General features: G+C 48.7%; 2 protein-coding genes across 7 annotated transcripts; one reads left to right on the forward strand and one right to left on the reverse strand.

Moving 5' to 3' along the window:
- Positions 1 to 347: 347 nt before the first annotated feature.
- CIAPIN1 (cytokine induced apoptosis inhibitor 1) lies at positions 348 to 9,882 on the reverse strand. 5 transcript variants are annotated; one of them, XM_065664030.1, is made up of 9 exons: positions 9,679 to 9,882; positions 6,268 to 6,443; positions 5,319 to 5,471; positions 3,759 to 3,835; positions 3,345 to 3,513; positions 3,080 to 3,153; positions 2,636 to 2,751; positions 2,030 to 2,099; positions 348 to 1,555 (listed from the first exon to the last, which is right to left on the reverse strand). In XM_065664030.1, the coding sequence occupies exons 2-9, from the start codon at positions 6,422 to 6,424 to the stop codon at positions 1,445 to 1,447; spliced, it is 927 nt and encodes a 308-aa protein (XP_065520102.1). In that variant the 5' UTR covers positions 6,425 to 6,443; positions 9,679 to 9,882; the 3' UTR covers positions 348 to 1,444. The 5 variants fall into 5 exon arrangements, with proteins under 5 accessions (XP_065520102.1, XP_065520099.1, XP_065520100.1 ...); XM_065664027.1 differs by having other exon boundaries at positions 9,684 to 9,789; XM_065664028.1 differs by having other exon boundaries at positions 9,674 to 9,753.
- On the forward strand, positions 9,730 to 17,976 carry COQ9 (coenzyme Q9). Of its 2 annotated transcripts, none has more exons than XM_065664034.1 (9): positions 9,730 to 9,835; positions 10,801 to 10,972; positions 11,569 to 11,704; positions 12,046 to 12,188; positions 12,455 to 12,539; positions 13,701 to 13,805; positions 15,609 to 15,764; positions 16,190 to 16,243; positions 17,872 to 17,976. In XM_065664034.1, the coding sequence occupies exons 1-9, from the start codon at positions 9,772 to 9,774 to the stop codon at positions 17,905 to 17,907; spliced, it is 951 nt and encodes a 316-aa protein (XP_065520106.1). In that variant the 5' UTR covers positions 9,730 to 9,771; the 3' UTR covers positions 17,908 to 17,976. The 2 variants fall into 2 exon arrangements, with proteins under 2 accessions (XP_065520106.1, XP_065520105.1); XM_065664033.1 differs by lacking the exon at positions 17,872 to 17,976 and adding an exon at positions 17,732 to 17,865.
- Position 17,977: the final 1 nt, after the last annotated feature.

The following is a 17,977-nucleotide window of genomic DNA, read 5'->3' on the forward strand; positions in this document are numbered from 1 at the left end:
TTCCCTTGTTATTTCCCTTAGCATTATTACTGGTGGTAGCAGCAGTGGTTTGTGTTATACCTTAGTTACTGGACTGCTCTTATCTCAACCTGTGGGAGTTACATTCTTTCACATCTCCTTCCTGTCCCTCCGGGAACAGGGGAGTGGGGGCAGGGGGGTAGAGGGAAGAAAGGGCAGGGTTGGGGGTAGACTGCGTGGTTCGGATTTACGGCCTGGGCTTAAACCATGACAGTTTACGGAGAACTCCAAGAGTCAACCCAGTATTTAAACAGTTCCAGAACTCAGAGAGGCTGACTAAAAGGAGAGACACACTTGGAATGCCCCAACCACTAGTCTGAAAACAAACATTTTACTATCAGTCACTTTTATTTCAAGAACAGCATAGCCTTTCATCCCAGCTCCCTCTGGAGATCAGTGTATAACTCAGGTAGCACAAGAAGCACTCACATCCTGTAGAGCAAGAGCTCCCAACAAAGCAATCCCCCAGAGACACCAGCATTGGGTTTTCCTCCTCTCCCGCTCTGAGTGAGCAGCCCAGACAGAGCAGTCCCTCACCCTGCACCTTGTGGGTGCTTCAATGATCACACAAATAAATAGTTCTCAGTATCTTGTTGTGTGGGAGCAGATAGTCTAAAAGTTAATTACTGTTGTGTTCTTACCTATTGGACACTGTAGGTAACTGACTTGGTAGCCACAGAGAGAAGCAGCAGGCCCAGACTGCCCTTGTGTTATCAGTTTAGCTGGACAGAAAGGTGTGAGAGGACCAGGCAGATCTTGTTTTATCTGCTCCCTGCTTTAAGGGCAGGAGTTTTCTCAGTGGGACTCAGCCTTTATCATTTTGATGGAAATGGATGGGGTCAGGCTCCCAAAACACTTTGAAATTCACTGTGCCTGCCACACTTCACACAGGCTGCTCAGTGCGCCCCCTGCTCCTGGCTTGTGACAGGAGCTGCTGAGCCACCTTCACATGGCAAGGAACTGCAGGTTCACATTTCAAAGAGAGCAGGAGCCCAGTGCCACCCTGAGTGAGCCAGAACTGCTGATTCATCAGGGAAAATCAGGACAAATTAAAGCTGTACAACATGGGCACCGGGAAGTATAGTCATGCCACACACATACAACCTGACACTTGACTCTACTTCTGTCTGCTGGTGGGACACGCTGTGATGGTCAGTGTCCCAGTATGAAAGCGAGCCAGCTAAAACAAAACATAACATGCTGAAGTCTAATATATATCAGGCCACTTGTCACCAAAGATTATTAAGGTATCCCAAGGCTGACTACAAGTGGTGAGCTCACAGCAGTGTCAGTGTCCACAGTGCCCTTCCCACAAGAAGTATTGGCTGGAAAGCATGAGTTTGAGAGGATGAGGAGGACTGCAGAAGAACCTCAGACTGATGAAAGAGCAGAGGAGTCATTCACGGGACATCCAGAGATGTCTTGGTTAGGCATCATGCAGCTGGTTCTCTTTCAGGAGGATCTTCTCCCCAGGCTTGAAGGCTGGCATCCCCCGGTAAGGGCAGCTGGCACAGCGGAACGCATCCCCCAGGTAGCACTTCCAAGAGAAACAAAGGCACCTTCTGTAACCAGCAGCAACTTTCAGTTCTCTTCCCCTGGAATATGGCTTTTCCAGCTCCTCAGCATGTCAGCACAGAAAACAACTCCCTTCTACCCTCTTCCCAAGGCATGTCTTGTTACCAGAGCTGTGCAGGACATTGTGCAAGCTTCCCCCCAGCCAGTGTGCCCAGGCATGGCTGCGTATTGGGCTGGGGCAGCCCCCAAATCCCCCCTGGCTCCCTCCCACAAGGTGACCTGCCCTGTGAGCACAGGAGCAGGGAGGTGAAGGTTCACTCTTCATTCTGACTCCCACAGGGACAGGTGCAGCGGTGCAGAGTGTGTGGGGAATGGCAGAAGCAGCACAAGCAGTGTTTGGGAGCGGTATGCTAGCCTAGGGAGCACTCACAAGAGAACACAGTTCTTAGATAGAGATCATGCCCTGCAAAGCATAGAAACAAAAATTACTATTTACATTTCCACAGGCAGATTTGGGCTGTGCATTCTTCTTCTCCTGTTCCAGTTCTTCAGCCAGGCCACACGTGCTGTAGGAAAACAAAGAAGTCACCTGGACATTTCTGTTTAAAGGTTGTGAGTCATCAACACTCCTTCCACTCCGACTCACATGCAACAGCTGTCACTCTGTCACACAATACAGCTGACACTGGGACTCTCCTGCCCCTCACTTTGTTCCTCAACACCGCAGTTTGTGTAATAAGTGTTGAAGCACACTCATCACCTTTAAACCGAGTAGGAAATGGCTGCATGGCATTTGCTATGTGTGCTCTTTCTTCCTCAGATCTGAGAAACCAGGGTTTTAGTCAAGTCTGCACAAACTGTGTAGCCACCCTCAGGAAGGCTGTTGATCACATCAGTGTGGTTATTTGTAGCAGCTTCGGGGCAGCTAGTCAATTCTCACTGCACTTGGATTTACATTAAAATAATTAAGAAAAGTTATGAACCAAGAGAATTATGCTCTGAAGAACAGCAAATTGCCCACAGTCTTTTTAAAACCCATCCAGCTCTGAGGGTTTAATGTTACAGTTGAAAGGTTCACCAATATGCTAATTCCAACACTGACCAGTTCTTGCAGGCTTTCTTCTTGCCCATTTCTTTGCAGGATGGAGCTCTGAGGGACAATGGATCTGGCTTTTTCAAATCCTCTGAATCCAACAGCTCATCAGGGTCCAAAAGATCCTCAAAACATAATGAAAGCGAACATGCAGGAAACTGATTTGTCAGCAGGGAATGCCATTGCTCTATTATGTCCAAAGAAATGGCGCTATCTGTAGCACTAACATTAAAGTGCTATAGCTGTGTCCCCTTACCTGTGTCTCCCCTTCACCCTCACCACACCTCTGGGCTGTCAAGACCTCACATATGAGGTATTTTGCCCTAGGGAAGCTTTTATGCCTCGTAAGTTGTAAAGCTTCCCAAAAGGCATGACTGAAACTATTTAGAATAGGAAAGAAGAGGAGAGAGAAGGAACAGCAGCAAAGCCTCACAAACTACACCAGATACCAACCATCTCTTCATCGTTCATATCATTGGCAGAGAGTGTCCACAGCTTGGCAGTGGCTGGGTCCACAGAGGGCTTTCCTGGAGCCAAAACAAAGGAAGAAATAGTAGTAACTCCTGCCTTTGCCCTGTCTACTCCCAGAAAATAGCTGGAACAACTTCAGAAAGACCCACTTCACAGGTTTTTACTGTAGCAGTCCTGGGGTGAGCTGTCCCCCTCTTCCAAGGGGTGCCTGCAGGCAATCAGAAATATAGCACGCACCACTCCTTACCTGAAGCACCAGGTTTCTTGGCAAAGGAAAGTTTGAGCTGACTTGAGGATCCCACTTCAAAATTAGGCTTCTTGCCTTCTATCTGAACAATGAGTAGATCATTGCTTTGGTAACCCAAATGCTCTTGGACTGACTGAGCTTCCTCTGGGGTCAAGGCTTCCTTTTGCAGCTGCAATTTAAGATTTTAGGTTATTACATTGCAGAAGCCCCAGTCCAGCATCCCTGTGAGCACAATCATTATTTTCAGTCCTAAAGAAAACCACTATCTTTGCTATAACTAATGTCTGTGGCAGGCAGTGCCCAAGCACATTTACAGTAAACCAGGGCAGCTAAACACCTTGTCACCCAGCAAGTCCCCAGGAATCACTACCTACATCACAAGGGACTTTCTGGAAGCGGTCAGTACATACATACCTCCTTCACTTCCACCAACCCAGAGAGAGTTAGAGCTGTGAGGAGTTTGGCTGCTGTCTTGATTCTGCTGTTGTTTCCTGGAAGACACAAAAGCAAGTAGTAGTAGAAGGGAAGAAAAAGAATAGAGGTCACTGAGAAACCTGGAAGAGCAAGAGCTTTAGAAGGAACTGCTCAAGCCAAACCTCTGCCTTAAAACTGGGCCTTTTCTGGCAGACAACAGGAGCAAACCAGAAGAATGTAAGCAGCTTCTTCATTAAAGTAGCAGCCTGTGTGACAAAGCTGTTCTAGCTTCAGATCTTTTCTATATATGCCTGAACCTTCCTCAACCCAATTAACACTCATAAAAAAAAAGGATAAAAACCCACCCCAAAACCGTAACAACATTCCCCCAAAATATTTTTACATATTAAAGTGAACAATTCAAGAGGTTTTCAGAACTTGGACTCTTAAATGAACATTTCATTCAGAAGCAACAGTTAAGAGCCTTGTTCTTGCAGACAAAAGCTCTTACACATTCACTGTTTCAGAAACTCATTACAGGTTTATTTGCTGGGGCACAGGATTGTGCTGAATAGAATCCATTCACCCTCTCTCAGTAGTCCCACTTACTCTTTATTGCTAGTCCACCAAATTCCAGCCTGACTCTGGAAAAAAGAAACCTCATCTCCTCCAGATCTGCACGTTCTTAGTTGTGTCCCAGAAGTCTTCCACCTACCCCTAAGGTACCACTTGCACCAGAGCCACTGCTAGCTCCAAAACACTGGCAAATCTTCCCAAGCTGAAGGTGTTTCTGCTGCCACTTACACCACCCCTTTCAGCACTGCAGATGGTGCCAGTGCAAATGTCATCAGCACAGATGCTTCTCTTCTTACCACATGGTGTGTTAGTTCCCACTTCCACTCTGAACCAGCTCCCCATGCCAGCAAAGTTGAATGCAGGTCAAGTACAAGACAGAGAAATAATCTTGTGTTCACCTCCTCTCGTGCTCCCCCCGCTGCCCCTTGGCACATGCTCTGGTTTTACTCTTAAAACTTAAGCCCAAATACTTGTATGTTTTCTGGATACCTATTTCTCAGCTGGCTTCTGGGGCAGCCTCTCCTGGCATTTGTCACCTGTTTTTAAAATCACTTCAAAACCTCCTTCGAAACACAACATCTGCACCTATTTAACATCACATGCCTTTTCAAGGTAGTTTAGGATCAAGTCTATCAGATATTTCTATCAGCACCCTACCTCTGGCAGTACTCAAGGCCAGGTTAGATGGGGCTTCGAGCAACCTGGTCTAGAAGGTGTCCCTGCCCATGGCAGGAGGGTTAGACTGGATGAGCTTTAAAGTCCTTTCCAAACCATTTTAGGATTTTCATAGGGGAAAAGTGACTGCAAATATCTTCAATGGCTACCAGCTTAAACACAGGATAAATGCCTTACTATTCAAGCTAGTGTGTCAAGAGAGTGAACATCGCTGAAGGTCAGTCTGGGTTGCTATCCTTCCATTTCAACCTAATCCTCACGAGAATTACTATGTTGCCATGAAAGGAAGGCTGATGTGGATTCTCTCACCTGATTCTGTAACCACCAGCTCTTTCAGGAGGACACAGCCCCCTGGCTTCAATATCCGGGCTATTTCTGCCAGCACCTCGGCACTGTGCTGCGCTGTACTGCCTGGTACCATGCCAGAGAGAATCACATCAAACACAGACTCCTTGTGAGCAGCTGAAAAACAAGAAAGGGGAAGATGGTACAATTTTACATATTTACACACACAGCTTTGCTTAACGCATCAGTTCCACCTTCCTCCTCATCCCTCATGCTTGTGTACAACAGCAACAACTGATTCAAGACACCACAGGAAGCAAGTATATCACTTCCTTTGCTGCACTGCTGGTGGTAAGAGTTAGCAGTATTGTTGTTCTGAGTGCTGACTTACAAATCACAGAAGAAAATAGAATCCCAGACTAGTCTGGGTTGGAAGGGAGCTTACGGCACATCCAGTTCCAATGCCCCTGCCATGGACTGCAACACCTTCCACTAGAGCAGGCTGCTCCAAGCCCCGTCCAGCCTGGCCTTGAACACTGCCAGGGATGGGGCAGCCACAGCTTCTCTGGGCAACCTGTGCCAGGGCCTCAGCACCCTCACAGGGAAAAACTTCTTCCTAAGATCTCATCTCAGTCTCCCCTCTGTCAGGTTAAAGCCATTCCCCCTTGTCCTGTCCCTACAGGCCCTTGCCCAAAGCCCCTCTCCAGGTTTCTTGTAGCCCCTTTGGGCACTGGAGCTGCTCTAAGGTCTCCCCTTAAGGAGCCTTCTCTTCTCCAGGCTGAACCAGCCAAGCTCTCTCAGCCTGTCTCCAGGGCAGAGCTGCTCCAGCCCTTGCAGCATCTCCGCGGCCTCCTCTGGACTCACTGCAACAGCTCCACATCCCTCTTGCTTTGGGACTCTAGAGATGTCAGCTCACACAACAGAAGCACCCTCTCCCTTTAATGAAAGGGTGAAAAATGAAGCTAATTCTTACACTGAGACAGCTGGTTGACATTTTCCACAGACACACGATCACCAGCTCCCACCAGTGCCTGAACTTTATCCACCAAATCCTTCAGGGCTTCAACGGGCGAGGAGCTATCCCAGATGATGGCCACACGCTGGCCTGGCATGACTCCATACTCCCCCATGTCCACAGCAGAAGCAAACCTGACAGCAGCAGAGACAGGAACGGGTCAGGGGAGGGACACAGAGGAAAGCTTATTGTCAAGCTCAGCATGAGCATCTGTGGACTAAATCACAAAACATTGACTTCTTTTAGTAAATGGAGATTATTTTGTGGAGACAGTCAGTACAGTTCCCCCAAACTGAGCATTAACATGACATTGAGAAATAGCTACACTTAAAGGCATAATTCAGTTTCATTCCAGCTAAGGGGCTAGTTTGCAGGGCAACTGCAGGCCATGCCTAAAAAATATCCAAACCAAACCAAACCAAGCCCCCAAAAACGCCCCCAAACCAAACTAAATAACATAAAAAAAACTTACTTGCTTTCCTTAAAGATTTTAATAGAGACATACACAGGATTTAGAATCACAGAATAGTTAGGGTTGAAAGGACCTTAAGATCATGTAATTCCAAAACCCATGCCATGGGCAGAGACGCCTCGCGCTAAATCACATCACCCGAGGCTCTGTCCAACCTGGCCTTGAACACCACCAGGGATGGAGCATTCACAACTTCCCTGGACAACCCATTCCAGTGCCTCACCACGCTCACAGTAAAGAACTTCTTCCTTATATCCAATCTAAACTTCCCCTGTGTAAGTTTTAACCTGTTAAACCCTGTCCTACCACTACAGTTCATAATGAAGACTCCCTCCCCAGCATCCTTATAGGCCCCTTTTAGGTACTGGAAGGCTGCTATGAGGTCTGTCAGGTTAAAGCCATTCCCCCTTGTCCTGTCCCTACAGGCCCTTGTCCAAAGCCCCTCTCCAGGTTTCTTGTAGCACCTTTAGGCACTGCAGCCGCTCTAAGGTCTCCCCTTAAGGAGCCTTCTGTTCTCCAGGCTGAACCAGCCCAGCTCTCTCAGCCTGTCTCCAGAGCAGAGCTGCTCCAGCCCTTGCAGCATCTCCACGACCTTCTCTGGACTTGCTCCACGTCCCTCTTGTGTTGTTACCCCAGAGCTGGACACAGGACTGGAGGGGTGTCTCCCCGGAACACAGCAAAGGGGATGAATCCCCTCCCTAAACTGCTGCTCAAGCTCTGGGGATGCAGCCCAGCACATCAGGGGGATCTGGGTTCAAGCACACACTGAAGGGAGGTCATGAGGAGCCGGGTCATCGTGAGCTTCTCATCACCCAACACCCCCAAGTCCTTCTCTTCAGGGCTGCTTCATCCAGTCTCCCTCAACCTGTAGCCACGCTTGGGATTGCCCTGACCCAGGGGAGACCTCGCACTTGGCTTTGCTGAACTCTATGAGGTTCTCATGGTCCCACCTCTTCAACCTATCCATGTTCCCCTGGATCTCATCCCTTTCCTCCAGTGTGTCAGCCACACCACACAGCTCAGTGTCAGCACAAACTTGCTGAGCGTGCTCGATCCCACTGTCCATGTCACCAACAAAGTTGTTGAACCACGACCCCCAAGGGACACCACTTGTCACTGATCTCCACTTGGACATTGAGCCATTGACCACAATTCTGTGCATACAACCACCCAGCCAATTCACCAGGTGGTCTATCCATCAATACCATGTCTCTCCAGTTTAGAGACAAGGATGTTGTGTGGGAAAGTGCTGAACTGTACAAGTCCACACAGATGATGTCAGTCACTCTTCCTTTATCCGCCAGTGCTGTGGTCCATCACAGAAGGCCACCAAATTGGCCGGGCACAATTTGTCCTTAATGAAGCCACACCGGCTGTCACCAATCACCCCCTTAGTGTCTATGTGCCTCAGCATGCTTTCCATTTGATATTAAACACTGCTTTGTCTCTCCCACTCAGGAGAGACCTGACCTAGCAGAATCTGCCTCTGCCTTACATGAGGGGAAAAGAAAAAAAGAAAAGCAATTTTCAGCCTTCCCAGCATTCCAAACTGGGACTCTCGACTCATGGGTGACACTGTGTGAGCAGCTGCACAGAGGGGAACAGAATGTGAGGGGAACAGAAAGTGACAGCTTTGAGAAACCTGTGTGCATCAGCATTTTATAAAAAATTGCATTCCTGACATAGCCTGCTGAAAATCCACACTCTAACAGTGTCATAATCACCTGTACTCACAGCAGCACAAGCTACAGGAACAATCACCGAGCCTCTTTCACTCTGCGCCTCCAATACAAACCTGTTTTCCTTCCCATTTAACACACGCACAGAGAATAGGGAGCACAAGTAAGCACACCAGCTACCCAATATACATTCGATCAGCTACAAACCACACGCTTGCTTTGGAACAGCCTGTTGTAAGTAAAGTCCTCACCAGAAGTCATTACATTACACTACACACTCTGTGTACTGTCTTATTGCTACCATATTGTCATGAAAGCATAGCTTACGGGTACCCTGTGCCAGATTCAATGCAGCTGCCTGCAGTCAGGTGTGGAGTGGATTTTGACCCATGGTTCCTCTGGCTCTATGTGTGGTAGACCCCTCTCTCCTTGAAACTGCAAACATGTTCGGAACAGGACAACTCTGCACTTTGTCTGACCCACTCTAGTAGGAATTTGTGCTAATGCAGCCCACAACACCAGCCAATTAAGGAATGGAAGATCTTGGATATGAGCTGCTGGTTACAGCACCTCCCAGTTGGCCTTGCACACATATGCAACACAAGCTAAGCAACTACAACAGCCAGTAACACTAGTAACCACACATATTAATCCCACTAAAATGCCATCTTTCCTAGGAAGATGGCCAAAAACCTCGAAAGATACAAAAGCTGTTATGGTAACGTGGCAAAGCTGAATCCAAAGACACACCTTCCTCTCACAACAGCAGGCTGTGACTTTTCAATACCAGTCCAGAGCCCAAACTGCATCAACGGCAACACCAGCCCACCTACCACACCGAGGAGGACTCCTGCCTTACACCACCCTGTGCCGCTCACGGAGGAGGCCCAAGGGCTGGGCCCAGCATAAAGAGAACCTCCTCTGAATTCCACACACATTTAGCAGCCCTCGAGGAACACCACTGCCCAAAACAGGGCAAGGAGAGGGCTGCAAATAACATTGGAGGCTGCGAGCTGCAACAGATTAAAAACCAAGATACGGGAGAGAACGCCACGAAGACATGTCACACGGGAATTCCCTGATACACACCCCCCCGGCCCGACCGACCTCGGTGGCCGCCTCAGGCACGGCCTCCGGGAACCCTTTTTAAGGGGGAAACCGGTAACTCTGGCGTCCAAGCAGGCCTCCGCTCCCCGAGCCGCGCACGACCCACCTCACCTCACCTCCGCTCGCCTCGCGTCATCCCGGGCTGACGCCGTCACAGCCGCGTCCCGGCGCCGTGACGTAATCGCGCTGCTGCCCGCTTCCAAGATGGCGGCGGCGGCAGCGCGAGGCCTACGGCTGGCGGGCTGGCGGCTTTGGCGGGGCCGCGCCGGTGAGGGGCGCGGGGGGGCGGCGTGCCCGTCCTTGTGCCACCGGCGCTGGGCCGCGGCAGAGGGCCGGGGCGGGCGGCGGGGCGGGCCGGGGCGGGGCCGGGCCGCGCCGGGCGGAGAAGGTGATGTGAAGGGCAGAGAAGCGGCGCCGCTAGGGGGCGGTAGGGGGTTGTGTAGTCGCGCCAGGCTCGGCTCCAGCGCCAGGCTCAGCTCCGGGCTCGGCCCCAGCTCCGGGCTCAGGCTTAGGTCTGGTCCTGCCTGAGGGTGGTGTCTGTGGAGCCTGGTCAGGCCGGCTGGAGACACAGCCTGCCGCAGGGGTATGTCTGGGGCGCGAAGCCTCTTGCGCCTTCCAGGCCCTGACACTGCACAAGGCGTTCGAGGGACCTGGGGGTGGGGTTGAGGAGAAGTTCGGTGATGGTTAAGCGCGGGCTGTGCAACCCAAGCTTATTGCAGTTCAGTTATAAATTCTCACAGAGCAGCCATAATCAAGAGCGGTGTGACCTTTGAGTCACGTGAGAAACACGTGTCATGATCTGCGTTGTGCCTGTTAACACTGCTCATTCTCTGAGATACTACCTGCCTCTTGTCGCAGGCTCAGGCGTCAGTGCCTCTCTCTTAACTCCTCTCATTCCTCCCCTTTGTCAGGGACCAAAAAAGAGAGTGGGCATGCTGCAGGGCAGTCATGGCATGTCTGTGTGCCTGGTTTCTAGTCCAAGACTGGGAAACTCCTTTCTGTTTGCTATATGTGCCATCTGCACAGTTCTTTTCCTCACAAAACATTTTCACTTCATTTTCACCGAGTAAACGTGAGCTCAGCTGAGAGGGATGCTTCTTGTAAGTGTAAAAAGACACTTTCTACACATTTCTGTTCTTCTCCTCTGGGTTTACCGCAGGTCTCTGCTTCATCTTAATTTTCTGTGCTTCCTCATATTGGAAAGACATGTTTGAATCTTGGCTTCCCTTTCAGCACTCCAGTGCCAGCTCTGCCCACCACAGCGTGCTCTCCAGGCCTCAGCTGTGCTGAGGAGAGTCTTTGATGAGCAGAAGAAGGAGCCATTGGCATCGTCTTCTCAGCATCAGTTCGATTCACATCCAGCTGATCACCAGCCTGAGCAGGAACGTCAAGGCCGTTCTCCCAGGTAACTCACTAGCTATTTCTAGTGCTGTCCTGCCAATAGACTTTGCTTTCCTGAAACTTGCATTGAAGCTTGGAGACAACGAGATCCAGAGTTAATGAAGTCTCAGACTGTAGCAACTGGAGAGCTGATTTGCTGAGACAGTGCAAATTCCACTGTACAGTGTGGAGACAGGATGGAACTTGCTTTCAAGAGAGAACCTCTCTGCTCTGCAAAACACAAGCCTTGACTCCTGGATTTTTGTGTAAATACATACAAAATATGGACAATATTGTCCATATTCCTGTAACTGTAGAGTCCCTGTTGGAAAAGCTTATAGTTTAGCTTGTTTTTTTAAAGGAGGGCTAATCTGAGGCCGATTGATCTCCATGAAGGCACCTGGATTGAGCCCCCCTGTCTTTTTCTCTTCTCTTATGGTAAAGGTTCATTAAGAATCCTTTTCCTGGAAAGGGAAGGATTTTACAGGAGGAGGTAAGAATTATACTAAGCAGACCTCAGAAGCATGCCAGCACACAGCAGTGGCAGCGAGTGAGTGGCAGAGTACAGGTTGCTGGTGTTTGATGGTGACATTCCCTCCCTGTAACAATACCTTCTCATAGTTACACTGGCCAGGGCGGCCAGGAGTCTGAGGACTATGAGAGCGAGGAGCAGCTGCAGCACCGAATCCTCACAGCAGCGCTGGAGTTTGTGCCTGAACATGGCTGGACTGCAGAAGCCATTGCAGAGGGAGCCAAGGTATGTGGGAGAGAAGCAACAAATCAGTTGAAAACTGGATGAAGCATAAGTCCAGACAGCCAGGCCTGCATGCTTCCCCCACATACTCTTGGGTGATGCAACCCAGTCAGCAAATGGAATGTGGCCCAGCTACTACAGGATAACCTTGTCAGAATTACAGTAAGGCACAATGTAAAGTAGTGATCCTAAAGAAAGGAAAACATACAGGAAGTACTTTTTAATGCAGCATTGCTTTGTTTAAATTCATATAACTTTGTTCACAAAAGACATACAACACTTCGCAGCTGGATCCTGCTTAGCAGTGTATGACCTGCTCCGTGCTTCTCCCTTCTTCCCTACAGAGCCTGGGTCTCTCTGTTGCTGCCGCAGGGATGTTTCACAGTGATGGCAGTGACCTGATCCTGCACTTTGTGTCTGAGTGCAACACCAAGTTGTCTGAGCTGCTGGAGCAGGAACAAAAGCTAGTGCAGTTGGGCGAAGCAGAGTAAGTATTGGCTATGAAAAGACATCTTCCTTGGCAAACTCTGCCAAAGGGACTGGATAGACAGAGAGGCCTCCTGGGACACAGCTATTTTAAGCTAAAAATTAATTTAGCCAAATAAAACCATCCTCACAGAGTTGTACCAAAGGCATGAAGGATACGTAATACTTCACGTATCTACTGCTGAGGCAGGCAAGCGGCTGATCTTTGAAGTTCAGAATTGAGCTTAATTTGGATTTTCTTCACATTTGGGGTTTTTTCTTACCCAGGAAGAAGCCTACAGATCAGTTCCTGAAGGATGCTGTGGAAGCCAGACTGAGGATGCTGATTCCATATATAGAGAAATGGCCCCAGGTATAAAATGAATATCAAGATTGTCTCCTTTTTCATTTGTATTTTAAACACTCTGTGACCTTCAACATAGTTTCTCCACCAGAGTAGTTCAGGGTTGTAAATGAAACCCTCACTGGCTTCACATGATTTGTAGCCTTCAAGAGGAGAGCAGCCTTGGCAGGAAGCAGTTAGAGATGTCCTTAGAACAACAATTTCTTGCAGTTCTGGAAAAGCAAACTGCTCCATCATTCACCATCTGGGATCCCAGGGGATGAGCCATGTCTGTTCAGTCCTGTTGCGGTGTCACTGCAAGTAAGGCTCCTTGCAGCATTATTCTGGCTGCACCCATATCACCTGACATCTGGGAACACGGAACTCCTGCTTTGCTGCAGGAAACTGCCTGCCCACCATGCAGGTGACAGAACTTTGACAACCTGAGGGGACTGAGAGGGCTGTATGCTTCAAACTTCAGATTTAAGTCTCAAGTCGTTCTTTCTGGGGTAGGAAAGGAATTGAATTGGGACCACAGTAACAAGCAAGGAGTTCCCAACCATGGGCGGCAGAGACTGCTGCAAAGTCAGCCTCTTGTACAGAATCACTGCTGGCTTCTGGGCAGCTGCATCTACCATTTGTTACAGAGAGAGAAGACAGAATTCATGGGTTTGTTCCAGAGTAGCATAACTTGCCTTGTGAGGGATGTGAGTGGTTTATGACTCTCCTGGTCTTGTGTTACTACGTTCAAAGGCTGCAGGATCCCAGCAGGGCCATTATGAGTGGCTGTTCTGCTTTTGGTGGCTGCTTTGAGTTCAAAGTCAAATTCAGAGAAATGAGAAATTTGACTCCCTGCCCATAGGGGGGCAGTGCAAGTGTGAGCCAGTTCAGGCTGTGCTGTTTCCATGCTTGGAGAGGCAGCTCGGGAGAGACAACATAGTGGGGCTCTTGCTGAGCAGGGGGCGTGGAGCAGCACAGGTTAAGGCTTGAGCTCAGGTGCCACGGTGTTCCAACACATATTCCCCACAAATCCTGCCACTTGGAAAGTTGAAGAGAGTAGGGAGGACTTGTCACTGGGAGCTGGAGGCACGTCAACAGCAGCAGGGCAAAGATAACAGTGCATTGTTGGTCCGCCTTAATGTTACATCCTTCTTTCTTCATCTCTCCCATTTATGTGTGTTTCCTTTGCAGGCTCTGAGCATCCTGCTGCTCCCACGTAACATCCCTTCCAGCTTTAACCTTCTCACCAGCATGATTGATGATATCTGGCAGTATGCTGGAGATCAGTCCACAGACGTAAGTCCTGGTGCTTTGCAGACTGGCTGGGGCTACCCCTCAGCACCTGAGCAAATTGATGGGTTGAAGCAGGCGTTGGGCCATGTCTGTCTTGAAATGATCCCGTTGTTGAATGAGAGACATTTTCAGAAGCACCCAAGGGTGCTTTCCAATGAGTTTTAAGAGCCAATAGGACTAAATGCAAATTAGTACCCATGAGATTAGTGCAAATTAAAGGTCTTACCTTCCGAGAAAAAACACTTGTGATTTTGAGCCTAAATCTTGGTCTGTATTCAGTGCACGAGCAGTGTGTCTCTGTCACATGTCTCTTCCACCAGCAGTAGCATTTGCAGATTTGACTTGAAAACTTTTAAAGAACCTACCCCAAAATACCATCAGCTTATTAAAACTTTCATCTTTCTGGCAGGAAATGAAAGAAAATTATAACCTTAATTAAACCAATTAGTAAATTACTTTAATTAGTATAGATGCAGGGAGAAATGGGAAAAGCTGAATGAACCATGTTAATAAAGTACTTTAATAAGGTGCTTTTATCTGTGTATAAAAGAGAAGCTACTGCAGTGAAAAATAAATAAGATGATAGAAAAATTAAAGGAATAAACCAGAAGAGATGTGAAAGACTGTGCTTGCATCAGGAACTGCAAGTCCCTTTTGGGTTATGAAAGTCCAACTGACAGTGTCAGTTGGTGTCTGCACTGAGCTGTTCTAAAGTCTCTTCACAGGCGCAAGGATTAGGAGAGGTTCTAAAGTTTGTCTTTTTCTTGGCACCTTTGTGCCAGTTGCATGATTTTCCTTTGGGAAGCTGTGGTGCTCAGCCCCTCCTCCTTTCCCAGTAACAGGGTTTAGTGTCAATTGTGGTTGACCCCTATTCACCACACCAGGAGCTCAGTAGAGTATGCCAATGCCTCAGAGACCTCTTTAGGTTTTTCAGAGCAGAAGGAGAAATCAACAGAGCGTTTGGTCTAGGGCACCTTAGAGACGCAGCTGCAAGTGGCAGTATTCTTCAAGTTTTTCCCCTCATTGTGGTGCAGGCAGTGCAGAGCTTTCCGTCCAGTTTGTTTTCGAAAACAAGGCCTTTGTAGTCATGAATGGAAGAGCCAGCATTTTTTCTAGGCAATAACAGCAAATGAAGTGGAAGCCTCATTTTTGTGTTTATATATGTTGTCTGCCAGAGGTTCAGGTGCAACTGGAAAGACTGAAGAGTTGGAGTTATTTGTGCCTCTTTGCATTGTGTAACCTGTTGTTGTAACACATCCAACAGCACTGCTGCTAGCAATGTGCTGATGCATTTAGTGAGTCAGCAGGCAGTACTGGCATTTCAATGATAGGATTTGGGAAAGGTGTATCTCTGTGTGATGTCTCGCACAGTTCTGTCCCCTGTTTTTTCCCTTTCTTCATGCTTGTATCTAGTACAAACTGTAGCTCAGCACTCAGTACAGCTCTTTCTCACCTCAGATCTTTGCACTGCCTACTAGGTATCTGTAAAGCAAAGATGGGCGCGATGCAGACAGGCTCACACACAGGGAAGAGAGGATTCTTTGCAGCCAGCAGCAGGTGCTGGAGATCTTGTTCAGCATTTTTAGATGCCATACTTGACCTCTGTCTGGTGCTATAGGAACAGCTGGGCTATCAGATGTTTGTGTTGGCTGGTGGCCTACTGCATCATAGAGACACACATTAAGTGGGGAAGGGAATGTGCAGTTGGAATGCTGTTCGCCATTCTCCTGTCTGCTTTCGTGGGCTGTATCCTTGATCTGCATTCAGGTCACAACTTCCCCTCTCTCTCATTCCCTGCCCTTGTAGTTTAACTGGTACACCCGTCGAGCTGTGCTCACTGGCATCTACAACACCACTGAACTGGTGATGCTGCAGGATTCATCCCCTGACTTTGAGGAGACTTGGCGCTTCCTGGAAAACAGAGTAGCTGATGCCATGAGCATGGGCAATGCAGCTGATCAGGTAATGTTACGGGCAGGGTGCACATGCAGCATCCCCCTTCTCCCCAGATACACATGCAGACATACCTGTCTTCGCAATTACACAGACCATGCAGCTGTAGAGAGACCACCTTGCACTGAGGGGTGGTTGCATAAATGCAATAAATCCTCTAGTAAAAAGGTATTTTCTAGTAAAATATGTGTTTGAGTAAAATTACATGCTGCCTTTGTCAGATTGGCCTTATGGTTTGGAGACATATATTCCCAGGAAATGTCTTCCATGTTTCTTATCTCTGACTATCACTTGTCTGCAGGGCTTGGCTTCTGTCAAAACCTTTCCGTAGTAAATACATGTTTATTGTGCGCTACATCTCTGTACTTGGGTGTCTACAAGCGTAACTGCAAAAGGAAGCAAAAGGTGGTTGGTGTTATCCTTGTGTCTTCTAGGTACGGTCAACAGGAGAAGCAGTTGTCCAGGGCCTGATGGGAGCTGCAGTTACTGTAAGTAATGCAGGGCTGTAAGGGCAGAATTATTTCTCTACCTTTCCACGCTGAGTTTCAGCATGTTTTTCCTCCCAAATCTAGGACACAGCATGAAAATGAATAATCTTTCATAACTACATGTAAGGATGATTTTCTGGGTAGTTTGGTGTTAGTTCACTGTTTTGGGGTGAAGTAACTTGTAATAGAGCATAAAAATTTAAGTCTGAAGCTACAGGGTGAGCTTTAGGGATGAGAGACAAGTGATCAGAATAAATGCAACTGTTCTACATCACTTCTCGAGAGATCTCTTCCTCTGCCAGTGCCTGCCCTGGAGATCTTGATGGAAGGCCCATGCTGCCATGGACACTTGGGAGGTGGCACCTGTCCCCAGGCCACAGCAGGGTGACTTCCCCAAGCTGTTCCAGTTGACTGCAGTGTGCTTCCAAGAATCCTTTCAATTTTTAGTAGCATTCTGGACTGCTTTGTGTCCATGTGGAGGAAGATGCTTTTCCTCTGGGATACAAAACAATCCTTCTTGTACCCAGGAATGGTTTTGAAGGGCTTCAGGGTCTCCCTGTGATTCTATTTTTAGACAACTCGCATTGCATTTAGCAGCAAAGTGATTTCCTTGTTATCAGAAATCCATTCTAATTTACCACTACAGGACAAACAGGCTGGAACATAAACTAGAAATAATTTTTACTGTATGAAACAGTGATCAAGAATCTCTCCCACCTCCTTCCCCCTGCAGTTATGGTGGAATCATTTCACATCTTCAGTGGTTTTCAGTCTCCACTTTCACAAGTGCGTGTGCTAAAAGGACTCCTCCACAGGAAACATTCCCAAGCTCTGTGTGTGCTGCTGTACATCAGCAGATCCACTGTGCAGATGAACAGGAGGAAGTAGGCTGCTTCTGATGGGGGGTTACAGGCAGTTTGTTTTAGGTCAAAATCATCCCAGTACATTAACTGTTACAGACCACAAGTCCTTAACATTCCATGTCCAAGAGTGCTGCACAGGAGTGAGTGCACAGCTGGACAGGTACACTGAGCTCTCCAGGTCTTTGCAAAATGGACAAGCAAGCTGAATCCCTCAAAATCTTAAATTCATTGTCAGAGAATGTGTGCTTGCAAAAATAGAATCAGAGTCAGCAGACTGGTTTGTGTTGGAAGGGACCTTAAAACTCACCCAGTTCCAAGCCCCTGCCATGGGCAGGGACACCTTCCACTAGAGCAGGTTGCTCCAAGCCCTGTCCAACCTGGCTTTGAGCACTGCCAGGGATGGGGCAGCCACAGCTTCTCTGGGCAACCTGTGCCAGGGCCTCAGCACCCTCACAGTGAAATACAGCCAAGCTGAAACCTCCTGGCCTGGGGAGCAAGTTCAGGTCAGAGGATGCCCGTGGCTGGATCCATGGTGATCTTTCTGCCCCGCACTTTTGCGTTCACCCCTGTTCACAGAGGGTGCCTTTCGCCCCAGCCACGCAGCTGTCCTCCCCTCCTCACCCAGCTCAGGCGGCTCTTCTGGAGCCCGACTTGGGTCCAGCAGCGCTGAAGCCTCCGTGGCCGGACAGGACCCTTCGTGCCTTGGGGAGAGCGGCGTCGTCCCGGGGTAGCAGCACTGAACCCACTTATCCCTGTGCCCCGCAGATCAAGAACCTGGCGGGGCTGAACCAGCGCCGGTGAGGAGAGACATGGCGGCGCGGGAGCCGGTCCGGCCCTTCCCCGGCACCAATAAAGTCACTCTGCAGCGTAG

The sequence above is a fragment of the Lathamus discolor genome, chromosome Z (assembly GCF_037157495.1).
Source record: "Lathamus discolor isolate bLatDis1 chromosome Z, bLatDis1.hap1, whole genome shotgun sequence".
Taxonomy (NCBI): Eukaryota; Metazoa; Chordata; class Aves; order Psittaciformes; family Psittacidae; genus Lathamus; species Lathamus discolor.